At 36.9% G+C, this 24,143-nt stretch overlaps 1 protein-coding gene across 5 annotated transcripts in view; it reads left to right on the top strand.

Annotated features, from left to right (window-relative positions):
* The window catches only part of zbtb20 (zinc finger and BTB domain containing 20), a 230,607-nt gene that overhangs the window by 197,839 nt on the left and 8,625 nt on the right, over nucleotides 1-24,143 (top strand). For 4 of the 5 annotated variants that reach the window (XM_078409120.1, XM_078409122.1, XM_078409119.1 and 1 more), the window contains one exon: nucleotides 1,246-13,937. The exons of the other annotated variant lie outside the window; for it this stretch is intronic. In XM_078409120.1, the coding sequence (XP_078265246.1) occupies nucleotides 1,246-1,604 (359 nt within the window). In that variant the 3' untranslated portion in view covers nucleotides 1,605-13,937. Of the gene's footprint in view, nucleotides 1-1,245; nucleotides 13,938-24,143 lie in introns of those variants that run through there. 5 annotated transcript variants of the gene reach the window in all.

Here is a 24,143-nt window from a genome sequence, read left to right as displayed (position 1 = left end):
TTCTGTCTAAGAAACTAGTTGACTAGATTAGATGACTTTGAAAAAGTATCCTGCGATGCCTATGGAATTCACTACTTTAGCATGTTTACTCTGAGTACAGTTGTCTGTGTTGACTTCTGAAGATTTTGAGAGCATCCACTTGTGATTGCTGTGCAGAGCTCTGGCACTATGGTAGCATCCCATATTGCTGCTGTGGAAGGCATTAGAGGTTCTTGACCGCTTTAAGAATGGTTCTAGCAGATGTCTGTTGCAAACTATTCAACTCTCAGATTAAAGAGCTCTGAAAGGAATCCCCCTACATTTCATTATCAGGGATCAGCATTGAACATTGTGTAAGGCCTGAAGAAATGATTGAACAAACTAGGTTTGCATACTCTGGAGTTTAGAAGGATAGCAGGGATTTAATTGAAATGTAAAAGATCCTGAAGGGTCCTGAAAAGAGGGATGTGGAGACACCGATTTACTTTTTGGTGAAATCCAAAGCTAGAGATCAGTGTTTAAAATTGACGAGTCTTCCAGAGATGAGCTTTGCGAGTCTTTGGAACTTTCTCATAGGGCAGTGGGAGCAGAGTCTTTGAATGTGTGTGAGGAATAGGTGCATGGATATTTGGTGAGCAAGGGACTGAGAGGTTATTGTAGGAGATAAGAATGTGGCGTTGAGATTATAATCAGGTCAGCCATGATTTTATTAAATAGTGAAGCAGGCTTAGGGATCAGGTGACCTTCCAGTCCTAAATAATAGGTTGGTACAGATTCCTTAAGCTTTTTTATTATTACCAACATAAATGCAGTGTATTTTCAAAGGCACAATGGTTTGAAATTTCTTGGAATATCAAATGGGCTTTAATATTGTTTTTTAAAGCCACAGTCCTATTTCGAAGTTGGTTAAAATGTTGCTGGAAAGGCACTTTGAAAATGTCACTGAGCATTTTGACAAATTAGAGATTGCAACTGATAGACCAGTTTCTTAACCATAGTATTTATGGATTGCTGGTTGCCAAATTTATAGAGTCTTATTTCCCTCTAACCCAGCATGGCAGCTTGTAAAATTATAGCAGGGCTGACAGTAGCTAATGTATAAATACTATTTTGCAACTCTACACTGAAAATGTTGTCAATTTATCTGACTGAAATAGAATTGTCCTCTATTTCTTAGTGCTGCAAATCAAATTGAGAAACTGTAGTATTTAAAAGCCTTTGAAAATGATTAACTTTTCTTGTTTTTAATTGTTAAATGCCTTATAGGGGAGAAGCCACATCAGTGCAGCATTTGTTGGCGATCATTTTCTCTGAAGGATTATCTGATTAAACACATGGTGACACACACTGGTGTAAGAGCCTACCAGTGTAGTATCTGCAACAAGCGTTTCACCCAAAAGAGCTCCCTCAACGTCCACATGCGGCTTCACCGTGGTGAGAAGTCCTACGAGTGCTACGTCTGCAAAAAGAAGTTCTCCCACAAGACCCTACTGGAGAGGCACATGGCACTCCATGGCACTGGCTGCTCTGAGGTGACTACATATGTCTGCTCTGTTTGCCCGGCCAAGTTTGACCAAATCGAGCAATTCAATGATCATATGAGAATGCACGTTTCCGATGGTTAAGAAACTTCTTTGAGAACAAATTTGGAATTCATTTTTAAAAATAACACATTTTTAAAACAAAAAGCGCTGGCATATTATTATCAGCAGCAAGATGTTCAAGAATTCTTCAGGATGGTGGCCTTAATGCCTGTTATTGTGTGTGCTCCACTGGCTGGATGACCACTGCAGGCCTCAAGATTTTTTCCTCTCATTCAGCTCTTGTTTATTGCTAGCGTGTTGAACACTTCAAAGGCCTACTATCTCTACAGATCTAAACCAGTGTTGCATTATCTTAGGTGGAATTTTCTTTGAGATCATTACACAGAACGAGGTCTGGTAAACTGTGGTATGCAACATCTTTTCAAGTACAAGTACAATACTTGGTATGTATTGACATTTCTGTGTTCTGATGGTCACAAAATTTGCCTTTTACCGAAGATGACATTGTATGTATAGTGGTTGAAATGACACTGGCAGTTATTTATTATTTACCTGCTATGGGCAGGTCACTTACACAGATGGGTTTCATTTTGAAAATCAAAAGGTTTAATATATAATGCAGCATCCGTGCAACTGCAGTTAGGTACAAGAATTTATTTCACAAATGTGCAAACAACTCAATGTTATTTCAATGAGAAAAAGCGCAGTGAGTTTTATTTCTAATTGCAGATGGTTCCAGTAAACGTTTACTACATGGATGTGCATTTTTTTTCACAACAGTATTTGAACAGAGGCAAGGCTTTTTGGAACTTTTGCGTACACTGCCACTAATATTCAGAAGACCGTTAAGGTTGCAAGACGAGCTGAATTGAAGGAAGTTTTTTTCCCCCACAATGTGTGGTTGATAACATTCAAAATTAACATATAATCAATGTGGTCTGTTTGACATGCTGTCATTTTGATTGCTGCTCCTATTTTGTCTCTTATTTTATCTTCAGACTGTCAATGATGATTATTCCGATCAATTGTAAAATATTTTGATTAATTTGCTGTTGCCATAAGATTAATTAGAGTATCATGGTGCACCATGAACCGTGCACCCAAATCAATCAGTCAGTCATTATAATGAATAGGAAATTGAAAATGGTTGCAATTTGTGCAGCATGTACAAAGTTTGAGGGAAGTGTATCTTGATGGGATGATATATTTCATCTGATATCTTGTTCATATCCCTTGTCCTTAAACTTAGAAACAAACATTGTGAGGAAATAATGCAGTTTAAAAGTCTGGTGTATCTTTACAAAATGAATTTTAGCTGGAAGTAACCAATTTACTGCATAGATTAGCTTTGAAGTAATTCCCATGTGAGCGACATTTTTTAGGGCCCATTGACCAAGGATGATTCTCAGCTCATTTGGTTTTAAAATTCTGTGGTTCACCTCTCATAGTCTTTAGGATTTCCTTTTGGATATTTTGGAATCATAATTGTAAACAACTCACATTTATATCTAAGCACATATTTTCATTATTTTGACTACAGATGATCACTCTCAATATAAAAAAGCCTTTTTGCACAGTGCATGTACTTTGAACCAGTTTATTTGATTCCAGTGAGTTAGACAGAAATGCACTACATTATGGTTATTTGCTAATTTTTACCTGTAGGTACATACTAAAGTACCTCATTTTCACAGTGGAATTGATTATCACACAAAGTATGCGCTGAAATACTATCCTGTTCTCTATATGCTTCTGTGTTGCAGATCTAATTTGATGTCTGTAATACAGTCTTTTTAACAAATACTAAACCACTTATCTAGTTTAATTTTCATTTATAGAAATTACTTCTTCACAATTGGGGTTATCATTTGTAAAGCATTCTTTAAAATGTCGATTAGGTTTTTCTGTGATTTGTTTCCAATATTTAACACATTCTAATAATCTCACACGAACATTTGTTTGTGGAGGTGGAGAGTTATTAATTTGTGCGGATCTGAATGAAGTGGTAGCTAATAAATAATTAATGGTGCTTCCTAGGTTGATGACTGCCCTACTACATCAGTTTAGTTCTATGTCCTTATGGGGTTAACTATTTCTGCAGGCAGTTGCACCAAAACTTTTGAAAATAATATATCGTTAGGCTGATTTATCTAATGTAGGGAAAAAAGTAGTGCTAATGACTGCCAGACTTGAACTTTAAGTATCACATCTTTCATGCACGTGTAAAATGTAATGCATACTTCATAGTCTTTCTGTGATCAGTGTTAAAACTTTTTCAGTCTCACCAAGATATTTTAGCTATTTAGTAGAGTAAAAGTTTTAAATGTTATTGATGTTTCATTTGGATCTGGTAAAATGTATCTACAGGTGGCTACAGTATTATAGCAAAAGTAATATGATTCTTCGTTAAAATAAGAGCTGATGTTAAGCTTGAAAAACTAACCAGAGAAGTTTTTTTTTAGAAAAATCTGTAGGTATGAATTGATTTTTTTTTCTTCTCACTATTTTGACTGACTGACAATTGAGCTCCGAAAAAAAAAATATGGCAACATTAATTTTAATCTTTGAGAGGCAAATGGGTCCGAGAGGTTTTGTTGGTTTAACATTATGGAATACTGATTTAGATTTTAAAATGCAAACATGAAAGTAAGGGTGGCTTTAAGCTGGCCATGAGCTACAAGAAGTGGAAGGAAGCCTCTTGTATGATATTAGCTGTTTTACTGGAATAGTGTCTGTGGAAGGAGTATTTAACCAAGCTTAACTTTGCAATGCAGTATTTGTTTATACAATAGTACACATTTACATTTTATTACAGGATAGATCTGCCTTGCAATATTTAATACAATCACGTTGAATCATTTGCATATCACCAGCCCACTGCATTCACAGTGACTCTTGGTTTCTTCAACATTTGCCCTTTATATTCAATGAACCCATCAGTCAGACATAGGAATGTGTACTAACTAACAAGACAGTATTAGATTACTGAAGTTCAACAGTTCAGAAATTGTGAAACATAGAAATGAATTTTCTGAATGTACAACCCACTATGCATGTACAGCACAGTCTAAAATACCTTGAGTATTTTAGTTTGCATTTTTGGAGACAATATTCTGAATCATGGAGGTAATCAGAAGATTAAAAAAGTACGCATTTTAATATACAAAACTAACTAGCTATTCAGTCCATCGTTTTACTGCATATTGTGATATTTATGCATTAATTCATCGTTTGATGCAAAATATTCTTTTTCTTTATGGTTCTGGGTTGTACATATAACTTGCATTGTTTACTCTTGAAGCTAACCAGAAAGTTCACGAACTTAGTGTAGAATTTTACCTTTTTTATTATTCGTTTGCTTTCAAAAATGTGTTACTAATGCAATGTGTCATGTTGGTAGTGTAGATCAGTGCCTTTAAATAGTATATATAAATAAGACATTTAAAATAAAATGCAAAAACATTTATAAACCTATTTTCTGCAGGAGACTATGCATTTTGTATGAGCAATTTCACCAATGATAGCAGAATTCTTTTTAAAAATCATCAGACTGGATGTTTTTGAATATTGCATAATTGGTATGGGAACAATTGGAGTTATAGCATGCCCTGCTGAGGAACAATAGTATTCAGATTTACATCTATATTCTTGGAACTGAAAGTATCAGCAAACATTGCACCAAAACAGAGCAACTTCCTCTAAACAAAATAATTAAAATAATGCCCAATGCAGTTTTAAAGAATCACTTTCAGATTGTCCCATTGGTTTCCATTAATCCTGGCCCCATTGTCCTTTGTCAGAATGAGATGACTTTTTTAAAAACCCAGCAGAAACTCACTATTTCAAATACCATTTATATTGTATTAATGATTTAAGATTTAACTTCAAGAGATCCTGTCTATGAATAAACTAGGATTTGAGTCAAACTGAGTAAATATGTTGAGAATTTGCTATAATGGTTTTATTTTGATTATATAAACTTAATTATGCACACTTAATACGACTATTAAAACCAAAGAAAAACTTGCAAGGTGAATTGCGAACCTTATTTTGGAACTAATATTTCAGCCCTAATATTAAAGAAAAAGTGAGGAACTAAATATCGTTTTAATGTTGCAGTAGGGTTGTCATCTTATTTTTCTTTCCCATGTAAATAAGAATGCAGTATTATACAGCATTGTATAATGTTAGAGTAAAAAGTAGCATTATGTAATTAATGGATAAAATCATGGATTTATAAACATATAACTTTTTCTTTCAAATCGTTACATTTCTGGGATTATAATGAACAGGCTTACTCTCTTGGAGAATCAATCAGTTGGCTATACTTGACATATAGCTAATGTATCTGATTGGTTATTGCATTCAGACCACAGATTAGAAATGAGTGGCTTCCAGGATCATATTTTTCTGACAATTGAAATTAATGAACTTTACACCAGATATTGTGAGGTCATGATTTTCTAATTAATGTGATCTAGAAACATGATATCAACCTAAATAATCAACCCTTAGCTTCCATCAAAAATGACTAAAATGAATAAAACGGGTGTCCTTCAATGCTGATCAATAGCATGAGGAGTTAGCAATTTTCATTCACAAGGTAAACAACTACCCCCTTCCTGCCCCTACCCACCCAATTGCAAAATAAGTTATATTTTTTGATACTGGTTTGCTTTTGAAGCCATTGATTAGTCTGACAAATTGTTTGAAGATGTGATTGGAGAGAGGGCTAATAGATTCATGTTTCATGAGTTTTACACTGCTGTGTTCAAAATTCCCCAACAGTAATCAATGGCAAGTTATGGTACAACACATGCCCATCTGATAAATTGAACTAATGAAAATGTAACATGGGGTCTTTGCACCTTATACATTTGCATTATAATTTTTCTTCTTGAAATTAGATGCAGTATACAATTGTTAGATTTTTATAACTGTGAAGGCCATTATTCCTGTAACGAATCTGTGTTAACATATTCAAATAATCTTTGGGTTTATGTATTCGAGTAGATAGAAATTTGAGCTTGCACAATCAGATGAGAATCTAGAAGCATTAATTGTACTTAGTTCAACAGAATACGCATAATTATAGATCAGCCAGCATCTGTCAAATGCAGCATTAATAAGGTGATTTACTAAATATCCACTTATTGAAGTTTCAGAGCAGAGAACAGATTAAGAAGGAAGTATGTAATTTAAGGGTTAAAGAAACCACCATTCATCTTTAATTCTAAGAAATAACATTTAATAAACAAGCTCCCAAAAAGATCAGTACCATTTGTGCTCTGAGCCAAAAGGTTTTCAAGTAACACTTCAAAAATAAGTTTAAGATAATTCATGAGAAATGCATCCAGATATCAGTCACCCCTTTAGAATGTGCACTTTTTCTTGAATAATATACTGTATGTGATTGAGCAATAATATTTAAATAGAGTTTTATTTTTAAATAGTTTTAATGTAGAATTGTTTTCCATTTAAGAAGTGTGCAAATGGTGACTTTAAAATTGCTTCCATCTGCATCTCGCTATTCTGAAATAGGAAAAGGTGAAAATATAGATGGGCTATCGCTGCCTCAGAATAGAAAGGTGATGTTTTAATGTGTATTGTTGACAACTTTATAGCATATTTAAACAGGATATTCAGTTATTCTAGAGTCTAGTGATAACCTCTAGTTGTCAAGAATGTATAAGACAAAAAAAGCATTTGTGCTGATGCAAATGCTGAAAGTAAAACTGAAAGGAAAGACCAATTGGTGATCACCAACCATTGAGTTCTGTTTTCCAACGTCATGGCAACAAATATAGGTTGAATTTTATTTCCTGAATTTCACAGATTAAATCTTTTAAAAATCCTCTTTCTGTAGAAAGCAAAAAAACAATAGGTTATAGCATTATCATCTTTATGCCCAGTAACAAAATGTCAGTATTGCCAGTGATCAATTCACATATGTTAATACAAGTCAGTGTGACCACTTACTGCTTCTTTGTCATATAACTAAAATATTTTAATTACACATTAACAGGAATAATTGCAGGAATAAAAAAAAGGCCTATACAGCATTAATTTTATTTAAAGAATTGATAGAATTGCCTCTTTCCAATGCTCAACAGCAAGTGGGTTGCATACAGAAGATGAAACAGCTCAAGGTGTGCAGTCAGACTGTACCAGTGGAGTAGTCCATTGATGCTTGATTTAGTCAACTAGCCACCGTTTTTTTCTCAATATGTAAATAAAAGATATGGGTCAGTATAAAACAAGTTTGGTAAGGATCCAGTACTTTGTATTTTTAAGGGTTTTCATTTAACCTGTGCACCTATGCGGTTGTGCATTCTTTCAGCTTTTAAATCATGTTTCCATTGTGATTCGTTGCTTCTTTTGGAATTTTTTGTCTGATTTTCTAGGGTACAGTTCTTTATTAGGAGGAGCAGGAAACAAAGCTTTTTTTCCAGCCTTTTTACTATTACTGATATATTTACAATTTCTGTTGAAACTTTAATATCTTTTCATCAAAACTAGTGTGTACTGAATGAATTTCAGGATTGGATTGCAAAGACTCATACCAAGGAAATCAATCAGTCTCTATTTCTCAGTTTATCCCAGAATAACTGTCTTTTTAAATAAAATGTAATATCTGGAACCTGAAGTAGCTTCAAAAGCATAAGACTATCAGGTTAACTGTAGTGTTACAACATAGATTTATGAATCTCTTCTGGTTTAAAGATTCATACTATAGAAAGACAAATATAACCCAGTCAGCATAGGCTATAATACACTCCTGTTGTATTTCACAATTTTACACCTTGAGTTGCAAAATTAATAATGACCCGACTCTCTGGATGCCAATATAATTTTTTTAGAAAGTGTCCAAGTGATAAGACTATGTCTTACTATTCAAATACACTATCTTGTGGCTGTCTTATAAAGTCAGCACAACCCTAGTGTGCAAGTTAATGGTGGTGTTATGCACTGAAATAACTGCACTGCTTGTAGGATTTCCACTACTGACCAGCATTCACACTCAAAACATTTGCACACGTAAGGGCTAAAAATGAACCTTTTTTTTGAGGTGGGATGGGATTTATTGCATGTGAATAGAACCAAACCAGTGTTAGTGTCACATCCAGTCAATGCTTAAAGTAGTCACCAAATGTAAAGTTGAACCCACAGGTGGGAGCACTAGTACAGGATACTAGCTGGTAACACATTTGACATGACACTAATTCAGCACTTTGCTTTCCCTGTAAATGAACACTAACCCAAAAAATTTGAATCGGTTAACATTTGTGACAAATCTACTGAATTTATTATGCCTTGACATCTGCATTTTTGGTTTTATTATTATTTTTGTCAATTAATTGGATTTAGATAAAGAGAATTAGAAGGAAAACAAAATGTATCTTCTACCCTAATATAGCCTTTTTATCCAAAATGTATTTTCCACATATTTCCTAAGGCTGTGGTACCATGACCTTGCACACGGGAAAAGAGTGAAAAGCTTTTGGTGCCCGGGCTGACAAAGGCGTACTCTCTAATGTTATCATATACAAAACCTTCCCTTGAATTTCACATTAATTAAATTATCAGTCACTGAATTGACACTGTTGAAGTAGCTAGTAACATGATTGAATCTTTGGACCATTAAAGTAAGTTCCTAATGAACGGATGAGCTATCCAATGCAATTTGGAACCCTTTGCCCAGGACCAAGTAATCTTCAGATAATAGCATTTGTTACACTCTTGGTGCAGTCTCAATTGGAAGAATAATTCATGGAGAAATCATAGTTTTTGAAGAAATTGATTCAGAAACTCAGTTTGTCACTTATACAATAATGTTTTATTGGTCTTATCATTTATCATTGTCCAATGTTTTAGCAAATTTCAGCAGTATCTTACCCGACCATACATTCAGCCATGGGTTTATTGAAATGGGAGGCATCAGTTCATCTAACAAATTAGTTGCACTCTTAATCTGGCATGTAAATGGTTTTATCTCCAATTCACAAAAACCTAAGTAATTATGTCATAACGACTGAAAATGCAGATGTCTTTTCCAGCCTTTGCCAAAATCTGATTTGTTTCAAAAGTAGAATCTGATTGCCTTAAGACACTTAAGTGACAGCCAACAATTATGTTGTAAGAACAGGCCGTTGGGCGTTTTTCCTAGGTACAAAATATCAGATTCATTCACTTTACTGTTGTGCACCTTTTCTACTTTATTAGCCCAACACTGTTGTGATGATAATTATTTTATATTTGTTTTAATGTGACTACTGTAGACCAAAAAAAAAGACTTTAATTTTACAATATTTACCCAATCATATTCCATTTAATTTATTTTAAAACTCATGATGGGAAAAGCATTTAGTAACTTTAAAAGATGTCCTGAGAGCATCATAAGTTTAAAAAAAAAGTCTAAAAAAAAAATGAGACTGCAGTTGCAAAAATATGAAGGAAGATGAGGTTTGGTTGCTCACAGATTCTGATAGATTAGTGGGTAAAACCATTTCTTGACTTTTATCTTATATTCTTACTCTTTTTCTTGCAGCTAATGTTTCTTTTTTATAATCTGCTATTTTTATTTTTGTAAGCAGTTTATCTCCATTTAAGATGAAAATTTATCACAGATTGTGTATAGTTTTTGTTTTGTTTATGGAAAGCACTGGACAAGTTTGACATCCCCTTTAATATAAGGTGATGTACAATGATTTTGATTGCTTGCTGAATGTTTTTTTATTCCTAATTATAAAACACTAGGATGGTTTTGCATCTTCCATATTTTATGCAAAAACATGTATGTGCCCTATACTTAAAAAAAGAAGCTCTAGGCGGCATTTTTCTATGTTTCGTGGAAAATAATCCTTTTGAATGGTAGGAAAATATTTTTTGTTGTTGTACTATTTTATATTTTTAAAATGATACATTTATTGGTATAAGACTGTTTTGGTGAAGGAATTAAATGAAAAACAAAGTCTGCCCTTAAGAATGCTGCAGTAGCCTGTTTTGAAACTAATTATTGATGTGTGTTCAATTGGTTTTGTCTGTTTATTGTTACAACAGTTTGTATTTACTGCTGTTCCTCTGATGACTAATTAGGGGTTTTTAAGGGCGTTTTTGATTTGTCAAACACACTGGATTGTGAGTCTTTTGTAATGTGTGGGACTATTTTTTGTGATACAAACAGCAGCACTCTCTCAAGCAGTCCTTTTTCACTGCCTTTGTCCTTGAATTTAAAATAATGGATTTGAGAACAGGGCAAACAAATGAAAGAGGCAAACTGGAGATATTTAATGAACACCTATATAGGAAGACTAAAGCTCTTGTTAGTGACAATGTTCTATTTCTACTTTTTACAAGTTTCTGCTCAGAACAGTTTTAGGGATTTTGCTTGGCTCTCCTTGTCTGAAAGATAAACAGGCTATGAGAGAAATCCTTAAAGTGTATTGCTAAGCATGTGTGCAATCGCACACCTAATAGGTATTAAACAATTCTATAAACTATTTAATCTTGTAATAAAATGCACATTATAGTACACCATTATGAATAGAGCATCTCCTATTCTGGCTGATTTTTGTTCTCTGAGATACAAAGCAGGTGCCTATATTTCTGTAGAAGTTCTGGTGCAAGCTTATTGTTCTTCCCTGAGTATTCGGTGTTGCACATATGCCTTTCCACTTCTATAACATTAAGTCTATGTGCCTTCTGTTTTTGTTTCTACTATATTGACATTTGAATGGTGAAAATCAGAAGAAGCGTTTTAAACCATTCCAAATAAGGTTTGTCTTGTTCTAGAGCCCAGCCTTCTTCAAACAAACAGCATTATTCATACTAGTGAAAATATCCTGATAAGCACTGAATTGTAGATTTTTGTTGCATTTGCAACTTTATAAAATGATGTCTATATGAATTTAGATTCCACTGTGATTTCAATGTCCAAAGTTATAGTTTATACTTTTTTCACATTAGTACCCTTTTTAATAAATACAAATATTACCTTGTTTGATAGTGTGATATAACAGGCTGAACCTATTTTGTTGACATTCTATTGAATGAATTAAAGTGCATTTTACTTCTGAATTTCTATGGTAGAACATCCATGTTGCCTTTGGTAAACACTTGCTGCTATCAATTCCGAACACTCAACTCCATTTAACAGCGTTGTTCTGCAAGTGTATTTGGGAGCTATCTGGGCTAAAATTACATTGGCATCATAAAAAGTAATATTCTTAGGCCTTCATTAGTGTGCTTGCTCTACACACATTGTCATATTGCTCTTCCTAATAAACATATGTCTGTAGAAATTAACTAGCACAAATTTTACAGACATTGCGCTTTATGCACTAGTCAGTCTACTTACTTGGCCAAAAGTACAGTAGAACAGAAAGTTGGAATTTTCACATTCTTTGCACGTATTTCTCGTTCACAAGTTGAATATGTACCTGATTAAATTGGCCATTATAGATTAATACCTGAAATAACACAGCTTTGGTTTGAATCTTAGCACTTTAATTTTGAAGTCTCATCGGAATGTGTCCCTTTCAAGCCATCTTCTCGCTTTTTACATATATAACTATTGCAGACAATGGAAAAGACACAGAATTTGGTTGAAAAATGCATATCCCAATGTTGTTCGATGCTGGATATATTGCTGATAAAGTATTAAGTAGATGCACGATTGCATTCACATAATACATTATTCAGTGCTTCACAATCCCATAATATCTATTTCATCGAAGCATATTTTTGCACCAGGTCAATTTTGCGCTCTGACGGAAGTGCAGATGGTCAAAATGGGAACTGTGTACTGTATAGGAATGGTGTTTCTTATTTTTATATCGTAATTTTGAAGAAAAAAAATGTGAGAAACGCAAACATTCCTTATGCATACAATATCTACCATTTGTACTTTGGTCTTTCACTGCTCTGTTAAATAAGATGTTAAACAACTTAAAGATTTTATTGCCAATCTACATGCCACTTTTGGGCTGGCTTGATGCTACTTAGTGCTAATAATTGATCCAAAGAGGTCCATTTTCACCACTGTCAGTTATCAGCTTAATGGACAATGCTAAATTTGAGATAAAACCAGGTTTAACTCAAAGCTGTGTAGGCCTACTCTTTTCAAAGATCTTCTGTCAAGGTTGTTATTAAATATTTCCAGTATAAGTGCTGCTACTATGTATTAGAGATGAGACTCTTTTTGTCAGTACAAATGTGCAGTGGTCTGTGCTGAAGGAGATTAGTTAAACTGGCATTGTTCATTTTCATGTTCACTTGCCATGGTTGAGCCATCTTGGTACAACAGGTGAAAACTAGCGTTTTGGGTTTTTCAAACAGTTGAATAATCTTGTCTTGGTGTAAGGGATCACTTTAGAAATGTTGGCTTGTCATATTTCCAAAAATGTAGATTGTGAAGCACCTTATGCTTGTTGACCAATTTTGTAGAGGTCAGCAGTTTACTGTTTCTGTTCTGCACCTTACCTGTTATATGGAACACGTACCCTTTTCCCCCTTGTATAACGTCCTGCCTTTTTTGCCTTGTGTATGAGCCCTATATCTGATATTAAGGGATTTATTAATTTGTATTAAAGGTCAATTGAGAAAGTTACAAATCTACCCCAATTATTGAGATAGTTGAATGACAGCTTATCTTCCCCATGGCAAATGCGTGTGATAAAACATGAAGGGGAGCCGAGTATACAACAAAGGAAAAACAATCTCTTATTGAAAATAAATTCAAAAATTAAACTTTGGGAAGAGACCTTCACTGATGAGAAGATAATTTTTTTACTTCTGACATTTCCTAGTTTTATTCAGAAAATGTAATATTATCCTCGGCAGTGAAGCATCCTCTGGTCTCAATGTTTGAAACTAAGTGTCAGTTTATCAAGTACCCAAATGTAAAGGGGGTTCAAAAACAGGTACCGTTAAATTATACTTACAGGGTAGCTTTCTGGCCTTTTCAGTTGACCGTCCAAGAAACAAACTAGCATTTTTGAAGTGATCTCCAACTTTACCCCCATTTACTATAGTACAGTATGTTGGTATAAATTCAAGTACAATTTTCAAGTGCTTTAAATCCTGCCAGATTTATTAAAGCAACAGTATCCTAACTTGCCATTTATTAGACTGTATTTCTCATGTATTACCTGTGACATGTGTATTGTTAACTAGCTGTGTGCTTCATTATGTTATTGTGACATTTGAATACTGTGAAGTTTTATCTGCATACTTACTTTATACTGAAGTATTAAGCCTTAAATTTGTTTGTGTGAAAGAATAATTGACATTCTGGGGATGAAGATTTCTTTTTTTAATGTTACCAGCACTTTTTTGTAAGTTTCACTTTCCAAGTTATTGTAAAGTTCACGCTGTAGTGAAGTTTGAACATGAAGGAATAAAAACTCTAGTACTTTCCCGTACTGAAAAGTTGTACTTACTGTAGTCTTTTAATTTTCTGGGCATTGTACTGAAATAATGATCATAAATGTGTTTTAATAATCCTATTCAGGATTCCCTTTTACAGCTTCAAAAATGGTTTTTATTTCCTTAAATTGGAGATTACTTTACCGTCCTGTTGCTCAAGTTAAATAACGGTACTTTGGGGGGGCTACCTAGCTTGTGAAGCAGGCACAGGATTAATATACATTTGTCCCAACTACATTCAGCCCAGTATAAGGTCAACATCAAACTCGTGTTACCTGGTCATTATAATTATATAAGCATCAAGCAAATTATTTACATTCATGTACTTTCATTGCCTTAGCATAATTTAAAATTGGCCTGTACCTATGAAGGGTTATTGTTATTATTTTTAATATTCATTTTAGTGATCTAGGCATTTATTGCCTATCATTAATTGCCATAGAGAATGCAGTGGTGGGTTGCCGCATTGAACTACAGCAGTCTTTCCAGTGCAGGTACTTCCACAGTGCTTTTGGGATGGCACTTCCAAGATTTAGATGCAGTTAAGGTGACAGAGCATTGATATATTTATATATCAGGTTGTTGTGTGACTTTGTAGGATACCTGTAGGTGCTGCTGTTTACAGGCACCCACTGCTCTTCTCCATCTTGGTGGTAGAGGTTTTGTTGTAAGAAGGAACTACAGATGCTGGTTTAATCCGAACATAGACACAAAATGCGGGAGTAACTCAGCGAGACAGGCAGCATCTCTGGATAGAAGGAATGGGTGACGTTTTGAGTCGAGCCCCTTCTTCAGACCACACATTTTTTGTCTATCTTTGGTGGTAGAGGTTGCAGGTTTGGGAGGTGCCATTGGAATCGTCTGGGTGAATAACTGCAGTGCATTTTGTAATGGTGCACATGGTACACAGAGAAGTACTAGCGAGCTCTGGTGAGGGTGTGCCTGAAATACAGTGCACAGTGAAAGTTCGTCAAAATGATTCCAGGGATGGTGGATTTGTCAATAGGACGTCGGGGAAATGGAATCTATTCCATGCCATCCATCTCGGGCCATGTCAAAGCAAAGTGCACCTTGCATTAGGGAAGTCTGCAATCCTTAAAAATCTGTATGGCAGGTCCAAATGCTGCTCTCCCATAAGTAAATATTAAAGACACCATCTCTAGCCTTACAACCCAGATGTAGGAACGTTGATTTCTCCACTTTTAGGTAACTTCTACAAACATACCCCCCCCCCCCCACGAAAAGTCCATTAACCACTTCCACAGTTTGCAACGAACGATGTATCCTTCTTGGGCTCACGCCTCTCGTCAATAATCGGCCTATCGGGGAGCCTCCTCGCCTGAGCTCATCTGTTGATGCCCCAAATTCATTCTGGTTATTTTCACTTCTATTTCCACCCTTCTCCCTTCCCCCACTTAAATCAGTCTGAAGAAGGATCTCGACCTGAAACGTCACCTATCCAATTTCTCCAGAGATGCTGCCTGCCCTGCTGAGTTACTCCAGGATTTTGTGTCTATCTTTGGAATAAACCAGTATCTGCAGTTCCTTTTTATTACATTAAAGACACTTATTTCCATGTAATAAAGGAGCTTGTCAACTTTCCCTATGCAACAGTGAGCAGCAAAATGTATCGCACATACGTCCAGGTCTAGCTCAGAAGGTGCCGTTGGATAAACATTAATGATCTCATCTCTTATCGTGTTCCTCTCTAAATTTCATGAAGGCTTTGAGAATATGACTTTCTGGTGACATCTTCCTTCACTCCTTCTCCACCACCTTATCCTGCTTTTTTAGCCATCTGTTCGTTCTGAATATCCTGCTCTGCTCTAGGGAATGCCTACATTACACACATATCTGGAAGCAATTATTTTATTCACATGTTTTTCGCATCTGGCGTATTGAATACTAATAACTTTAAATAACTCTGGAAAGCAGCAATCTCTTCACAACTTCAGAAAAAAAGATAATTGGAATCAATCACTAGCTAACTTGCAAATAGTTGAAAGCCAGATCACATTGGTGAGATATGCTAAATGTTGAATTATTATTGCATGCCAATTGGTCCTATGAACTGAGTCCTTGCCCAAGTTCTCATCCTGAATTTAGCAGGTAGATACTCTTTTTGACCTCTTTGGATCGTTCATCTTGTTGTGGTGAAGAGGCTTGCGTGTCCCCATGATTCCAAGAGCAATGCCGTTGGAACCACTAGCTTCTGGTAGGGCCACCCATGGCAGTAAGGTTGAGGATGAGGGTCCAGACTAAGAATGATCCAACGTCCAAGACCTCAACGGTGGACCAGGCGGATGAAGTTATCTTGAACTCAACGGCTATGAAGGTTGCAACAGATCTATCAGCTCCAATCATCTTGGTTTCCTTGCCATTGGAATGAGTTGATTGATTTGTGAAGGGCCATGTCCAATCAGGAGGAATGGAGAGGTGCCACTGATCGAGATCTAGGACAAGTGAACAGGTCTATACTCGAGGGGGGGGGGGTGAAGGGGAAAGAGAAATAAAGATGGACTGAGAGGGTTCCCTCCTCCCGACTGATGGAACAATCCTTCAGCCTGAACACCCCATTCATGTTGTGGAGACAATAGAATTTGATGCGTCAAGAGATTTGTCCATCTGTGGGGCCAACACAGCAGCAACACACAGAGGCCAATTGTCTAGTGTGTCTGGAGTGTATGCAAAAGTATGCATTGAACTAGCATGAATGGGTGATCGATATATCGGTGTGGACTTGATGGGCTGAAGGGCCGGTTACCGTACTGTGTCTAAACTAAGCTAAATTTGAGAACGTGATATTCTGTCATGAGCAACAGTTTTAAGGATCTTCGCAGGCGTTCCAAGACCACCACTTGGATTTTACTCTGCTATAGCAGACAATCAATAAAAATGGGCACCTGTTCCCCCCCCCCCCCCATGGTCTATTATAATGAAGGTTTAATGTACTTCAGTCGCACTGACCTTTGCAAGATAGATCTCCAATTATTTCTTATCAGCCCAGCATTCCTCTAACTATTCATTTGCATGCTTACTAACAAACCAGGCAGCTTCCTTCCATGTTACTTATTCATTTATTCTCCTTTTTTAAATAATTGTTGATCCTTTTTCAATTTACGTCATTCCTTTGCATTCGGCCTGGTTTTCCACTACACTTCCCGACAACATTTGATGTAACATAACCCCCCTCCCGTGCCAATTTGGCACCATTTTTTTTTTTAGTTTACATGCGTGTACAGTGGATGTTGTAATTTTGTACATGACTTTGTGCACTTTTTCCATCTTCCTGGATGGTGGATTTATGAAGAACCTAATGACAAGTTTGCACCATTTTTATTTATTTAAAGGACCAGAACATGATCCTTGACAAAATTCAAACAATCATCATCTCTCAGTAACACCTAAAGTAACAAATTAGATAAACATAATAGAACACGTTAATTGTCACAGGGAATTGACAGTTCAGTCATAGAAAGAATAAAGTTTACCATGTCGAGAATGGTCTTCATTCAATACCACATGCTGAACTATATTCTGTTAGAAGCTAAAGAATATATTTTATCTTGTCACTGGCCCCAGACTACCCACTTCAGCTGCCAGTTTATCTGGCAATGCCTTATGATGGAAGATTTCTGCCCATTAATGAGATTTCATGAATTTTAGATATTTCTAATTATGCATGAGACAGTTTTAACAAATCGCCATTGTTAAATGGTTGTAGTGATAGTCCAGCCAATTCTTCCGATGTCTGATTTACATTCACGGCACCAGAATGTGCGTTTAGATTTCATGTATTGTGAGTAGAATGTAATTTAAATTATGCTGGAATTTCCTATGCTTAATGGTCACACATTTTGAAAACTAACCAGGAGTTGATATAATATGCACATTAATTAACATTGCACATCTTGCCAATTTTTCCTCTCCATTAACTTATAAAATATGTCAACACACAAGCATTACTTAGAAATTTCATTAAACATGCACAAACAATCATGAAACTAAGCAAATAAAATAGGCATTTAGTGGCCTAACCAAAGATTCCAGAAGGACAAAAACCAGCATGAACCATCTTAATCTTATTGTTGGCCAATTCATCTTCAAAGACCATGGAGAATGAAGTGGTTTAGTTAAAAACTTGAACCTTGCTCAAATGTCTTTAAAAGCAGCAAATATGCATCCTGATTCAACTTTCCTGGAGCAAGACCCAGCCAAGAGTGGTCTTTAATAACATGCTTTTTGCATTTATTTTAACTGATCAACAAATAAAGAGACAACAAGCTGGGAATCGAATAAATGATACAAAGCAAGAGGATTTGTACAGCAGTATTAGCGGCGTAGCAATTTCTGATCCACCAAACAGAGAGCTGAAGTAATTAAATGGCAACACAAAAGTTGTCACGTAGCTGACACAGTTCCCCATGGCAGCAGTGTGCTGGAACAGACCTGGCACAGTAACCAGCTTGCTAAGCCTGCCGCCAGGTTGAAAATCGGATGCTCCCAAATAGTCAAAATTAAAAGATCAGATTAGGGTGGCGCAGCGGTAGAGTTGCTGCCTTACAGTGCCAGAGACCGGGTTCGATCCTGACTATGGGTGCTGTCCGTACGGAGTTTGTACGTTCCCTGGGATCTCCAGTTTCCTCCCATGCTCCAAAGACATACAGGTTTGTAGATTAATTGACTTGGTGAAATTGGAAATTGTCCCTAGTGTGTGTTGGGCAGTGATAGCCCCAAGTCCTGTTTCTGTGCTGTATCTCTAAACTAAACCAGTAAAAGACTCTAAACCATTTAAATAAATTGCAACAATTACAATCATCAAAATGTCCAAACACCTTAGTTTGTTGTGGTCGGGCTTTGCTGCAGGTTATTCAGTCATTCCCTCGAAAGGTGACGGATTATCTCCACTAATTTGAACTCGCAGTCTGGACTCTTATTTTTAAATGTCCAGTTTGAGTAGTTGAAGAAATGCAGGCAAACAGCTGTCAGCAAGTTAAGTACTTCAGGTTTAACACGTGCACGTGTACAAGTAGGTAACTTACTGGTTCTTGCGCGGAGGATTACTGGTAGTTTTGCTCTGAGTTAATGGAATCTAGCAGATCCAAGTCAGGATCTTGCAGTAAATGAGGAAAATAGTAAACTAAACAAAATATGTATTTACTCAGCAAATACCCCAACATTGATTCAGAGCCTATTTAAAAATAATAATGATGTTAATCTAAAGAATTTCTGCTGATGCATGACGATTTGTCCAGCAAAAGGCAGTGAGTGGGGGATCATTGTTACAAGTAAAGCATTTATCCAACAATTATGGATGTGAATGATGGAGATTTCAACTGGAAATGTGCAGAATAATTTTCCCATTGTTAATGGAGCCATGCCAAACAATGTTTCTCTAAATGTCTGACTAAACGAATGCCACATTTTTCATGGAAGGTTGGTAGTGGGAGGTGTGGTGGAAATGGAAAACATTGACCGTCTTGCACTGTCTGTCGATTTTCGTCTTTATTATTGTTGTTTACAAGGAAATCTTGTGCAATTAAAGCAAACAAAAGCAATAACACACTAAGAAGGAGAGGCAAAGATTAAAATGTTGCACTTGTAGTGATAATATATGGCTGCATGACTCTGCACTGACCCAAGTACGTGATATAGAATCTTGCAGCAACACAGGCCAGTGAGTCCTCTGGAGTAGCTTCAAAGCTGCAGCATGATGTATCCCTGACAGAAGGAAGGCAGAACAGCCACAAATATTTGTCTGTAACAGATCCAATGGTATGGTTTATGAGTGTGTTTCAGTTGTTAGGTTGTGAGCTAAATGAGTTGAAATGTACTTAAGGAACAAGCCTTCAAGAATATTCTCCAGATTGCTCTTTTTGCTGTAGTCATTGAGGGATGTTTAAGTAACGACTGCAGAATAATTGCATTCTTGGGGAGAACTCTGGAACAAAGTAATGCTGTACCGAAGGAGCAGCTTGAAGAGAAATACTTCAAATGTCCTTTTTCTTAAATGGATAAATTATGTAAAAGAGGAGATGGTTCAATGATACTTTATGGTTTAAAATTACATTGAACCATGAAATCCTCCCCCCCTCCCTACTTACAAACTAACACATCAGGAGTGTTTTTCAATCAGAAAGGAGAGAATTTAAAAGAAACTTGAAACAAAGCCTGTGGTTTAGCTAAAATGGAGAGGAGATGGTAACTTGTTGGAAAAGCAGCAGCTGTGAGAAAAGTACCACAGAACAATTACAGGGGGATCTTATAGAAACATAAAAAATTCTTAAGGGGTTGGAGAGGCTAGATGCGGGAAGATTGTTCCTGATGTTGGGGAAGTCCAGAACCAGGGGTCACAGCTTAAGGATAAAGGGGAAGTCGTTTAGGACCGAGATGAGAAAACATTTCTTCACACAGCGAGTGGTGAGTCTGTGGAATTCTCTGCCACAGAAGGTAGTTGAGGCCAGTTCATTGGCTATATTTAAGAGGGAGTTAGATGTGGCCCTTGTGGCTAAAGGGATCAAGGGGTATGGAGAGAAGGCAGGTACAGGTTACTGAGCTGGATGATCAGCCATGATCATATTGAATGGCGGTGCAGGCTCGAAGGGCCGAATGGCCTACTCCTGCACCTATTTTCTATGTTACAGGTTAATGACATTAAAAATGAAGACAACACTGGCACGAAACACTTGCATTGTAGCTAGAAATACTTTGGAATGGCTCCACACATTAAAGGTGGTAACTGCAGATGATGGAAATCTGGAATTGTAACCCAAAATGCAGGAAATACACAGCATGTCAGGTAGCATCTGTGGAGAAAAAACAGTTGACCTTTCAGAATTCTAAACTGCGTCTCTTATATTTCCTGCACATGGACTTGCCACATCGCCTCTTGATCAATGCAAGCATAGAGCTCCCTTTGTCCTCATCTTGCCTTCAGCAGCTTCCACAGTAGAACAAATGTAGGTTAATGATATTAAAAATGAGGGCAATACTGGCACATAACACAAATAGATCACCCTCTGTAATATCAGTATGATTCCACACACCTTCCCCTCTCAGCAAATTGAAGGGTGACCTTATCGAGGTACATAAAATCATGAGGGGGCTAGATTAGATGAATGATCACAGTCTTTCTCCTGGGGTAAGGGAAGTTAATACTAGAGGGCAGATTTAAAGGGGACTTGAGGGGCAACCTTTTCACGCAGTGAGTGGTGGGTATATGGAACAAGCTGCCAGAGGAAGTGGCAGAGGCTGGTACAATTACAATGTGTGAAAGACATTTGGTCAAGTACATGGATAGAAATAGTTCAGTGGAATATGGGTCAAATTCAGACAAATGGGACTAGCTCAGCCAGGCAATTCAGTCGGCATGGACATGTCGGGCTGAAGGCCCCGTTTCCATGCTCCATGACTCCATGACCATTCCTGAGGGATACTTTCCTCTGAAGAAGGATCTCGCCCCGAAGCGCCACTCATTCCTTCTCTCCAGAGATGGATCTTCATGACTCTCTGGTTCTCTGTTCCATCTCCATCAGCCATTGCTCAACTCATTGCACTTTCGAGAGCAACCGCAGTATTTGCCCTTTTCTTTTCTTCCCACGTTGCACAAACCCAAACAATTCTTCCAAGTGAAGCAGCGGTTTACTTGAACAACTTCCAATTTAATGTGTGGCATTTAATACTCATTATGTAAGGTGACCTGTGCATCAAATAAACCAAACACTGACTGAGTGACTGCGTTGGAGAACACCTATGGTCGATATGCGAGTGTAATCCCAAGCTTCCAGTTGCTTGACCAGTTATTTTCTACGCTGATGGTCTCTCTCTTTGGCTTTCTACGCTTCTCAAATCCCAATGCAAACTCTGATCAAGACTTCTCAGCTTCCACTGGGTGCATTGCAGCCATTGATTATGAACTGGTACATTCTGATGTACGGCTATTCACCAGCAAGATTAACTAACTCAATTGTTCCTCTCTCCATTGCTGTCACTTAATGTGTTGAGTATTTCCAGTATTCTCATTTATTTCTGCTTTCCAACAACCACTGCATTCTGTATTTCACTATTCTAACAGCTATTTTTTTCTTTCCTCTAAAATCACCCATCACAGATGGTGCCGAGCCTGATAAATATCTCCAGCATATTCAGTTTTTTTCAATTATATATTGGAATCAGAGGTGGCTATGATTGGAAGACGGGAGGGTTGGTAGGGCCAGTTTAATTCTTTGGACACTGCCATTGGTAACAGATAAAGCATTTCTGCAGGTTTTCTGCATGCACAATTTCAAAAATGTTTACATGGTTTAGGGTATCTGTCATTTGCCTTCAACCTGCTCTGTGCATGGGTAGAACTTTATGCACGTATTGGGATCGTAAGACATAGGAGTAGAATTAGGCCATATGGCCAATTGATAATACTTCGCCATTCGATCATGACTGATATATTTTTGTCTTCTCCAGCCCATTCTCCTGCCTTCTCCCCGTAGCCTTTGACGCCCTTTCTAATCAAGAACCTATCAATCTCCACTTTAAAAATGCCCAGTTAACCTTGGGAATTTCAATAAGTTTAATTCAATTGCAATTAATATTCAGATGACAATGCTGTAGCTATGACAAGCCATAGACTCATATGTGAAATAGTAGTGGCTTCTAGAGACTTCAATGCAATGTTGAAAAAACAGTAAATCCTAGGACCCTTGTGTCTGTGGGTGAATGTAAAACATTCCACAGGTCTATTGGTTGAACGGAAGGGTATTTACCTGATTTTATGACCACTATCGATCACATTGTAAGCAAGTACTGCTTGTGAGGATGTTACTGAATCAAATGAACTATCACATTACCTAACAGAACAGAGAAAAGAATTTAAAAGTACTAATACAAGCAGAAAGTGACAGCTGGCACAACAAAAAGCGATAAAACGTTTAGCATCAATTGGTTCAATGATTACATCAGTCAAATAGTCTTTAAATTTTCTCGTTGAAGATGGCCAAACAGCATCAGAAGCAAAACACTTGCCTTCCAGCAGAGGGCCAAATTTAGATTGAGAGCCTAGAAACAAGGAACTGCAGATGCTGATTTATGCCAAAGATAGACATACATTGCTGGAGTAACTCAGTGGGTCAGGCAGCATCTCTGGAAGAATGCTCTCCAGAGTTGCTGCCTGACCCGCTGAGTTACTCCATCACTTTATGTCTATCTTAAAGTCTACCTGCATTGTCAGTGTAAGTCTGTGCGTGTTGGTGAAGGGCACGTTGGATAGAAGGGAGATGATAAACCCATTCAACATTAATTTGTTGTTCTGTTGATCAGCTCTAGTTGTGAAGTGCTCTTCAGCCAAGACAATGATTTTGTTTTCATGATCATTGTTTTCGAGAGGGAGTTAAATTTAGCTCTTTGGGCTAACTGAGTCAAGGGATATGGGGAAAAAGCAGGAACGGGGTACTGATTTTGGATAATCAGCCATGATCATATTGAATGGCGCTGGCTCGAAGGGCCAAATGGCCTGTTCCTGCACCTATTTTCTATGTTTCTCCATGTTCAAAAAGCAATATGTTGACCAAAGGCTAATGAACAAAGGGATTTGAAATGAAGGAAGCAAAGAAGCTCTTGCTGCTTTTTTTTAATCATGCTCCAGAGTGCACTTTAAACAGCTCTGGATTCTGCAGTGCATACGTTACCCCTGCTATACAAGGAACATGGCAGTCATGCTTTCTGTTGATGGATGTTCAGTGATACATGTTGGGATGGGAGTGTGAAAATAAGGTAAGGATTGGTGCATCATAACATGCCAAAATAAAGTGAGGGCTAACATTCATCCTTCAAGGAATTTATGTACAGTGTGTTCTTCAGGCCCACTGGGTGCACGTGTCTGCAAACACAGACCGTCTTCAGAGAGAACCATTTACCTGATTTCCTGACCACTCCCAATCTCTCCACGGATTAAATTCAAGTGCTGCTGGTGGCATTTTACTGAATCAAATGAACTATTCTGTTAAAGATAAAGATGAAAACAATAACGCAAGTTAAACCCTGCCAAAAACAACAAACTCGGCTGCTTTGGAGGAGAACAACATTAGTGAATAAAAATCAATTATTTGTTTCGGCTGTTCATGCTAGTAGCCTGCTATTGTGCAGTATTGAGACATCTGCAGGAAATAACAAGTTCAAATTGATCCAACAAATCAGCTGAAA

This window comes from Rhinoraja longicauda, chromosome 12 (genome assembly GCF_053455715.1).
Source record: "Rhinoraja longicauda isolate Sanriku21f chromosome 12, sRhiLon1.1, whole genome shotgun sequence".
Taxonomy (NCBI): domain Eukaryota; kingdom Metazoa; phylum Chordata; class Chondrichthyes; order Rajiformes; family Arhynchobatidae; genus Rhinoraja; species Rhinoraja longicauda.
This window is presented reverse-complemented; position numbering and strand designations above follow the sequence as displayed.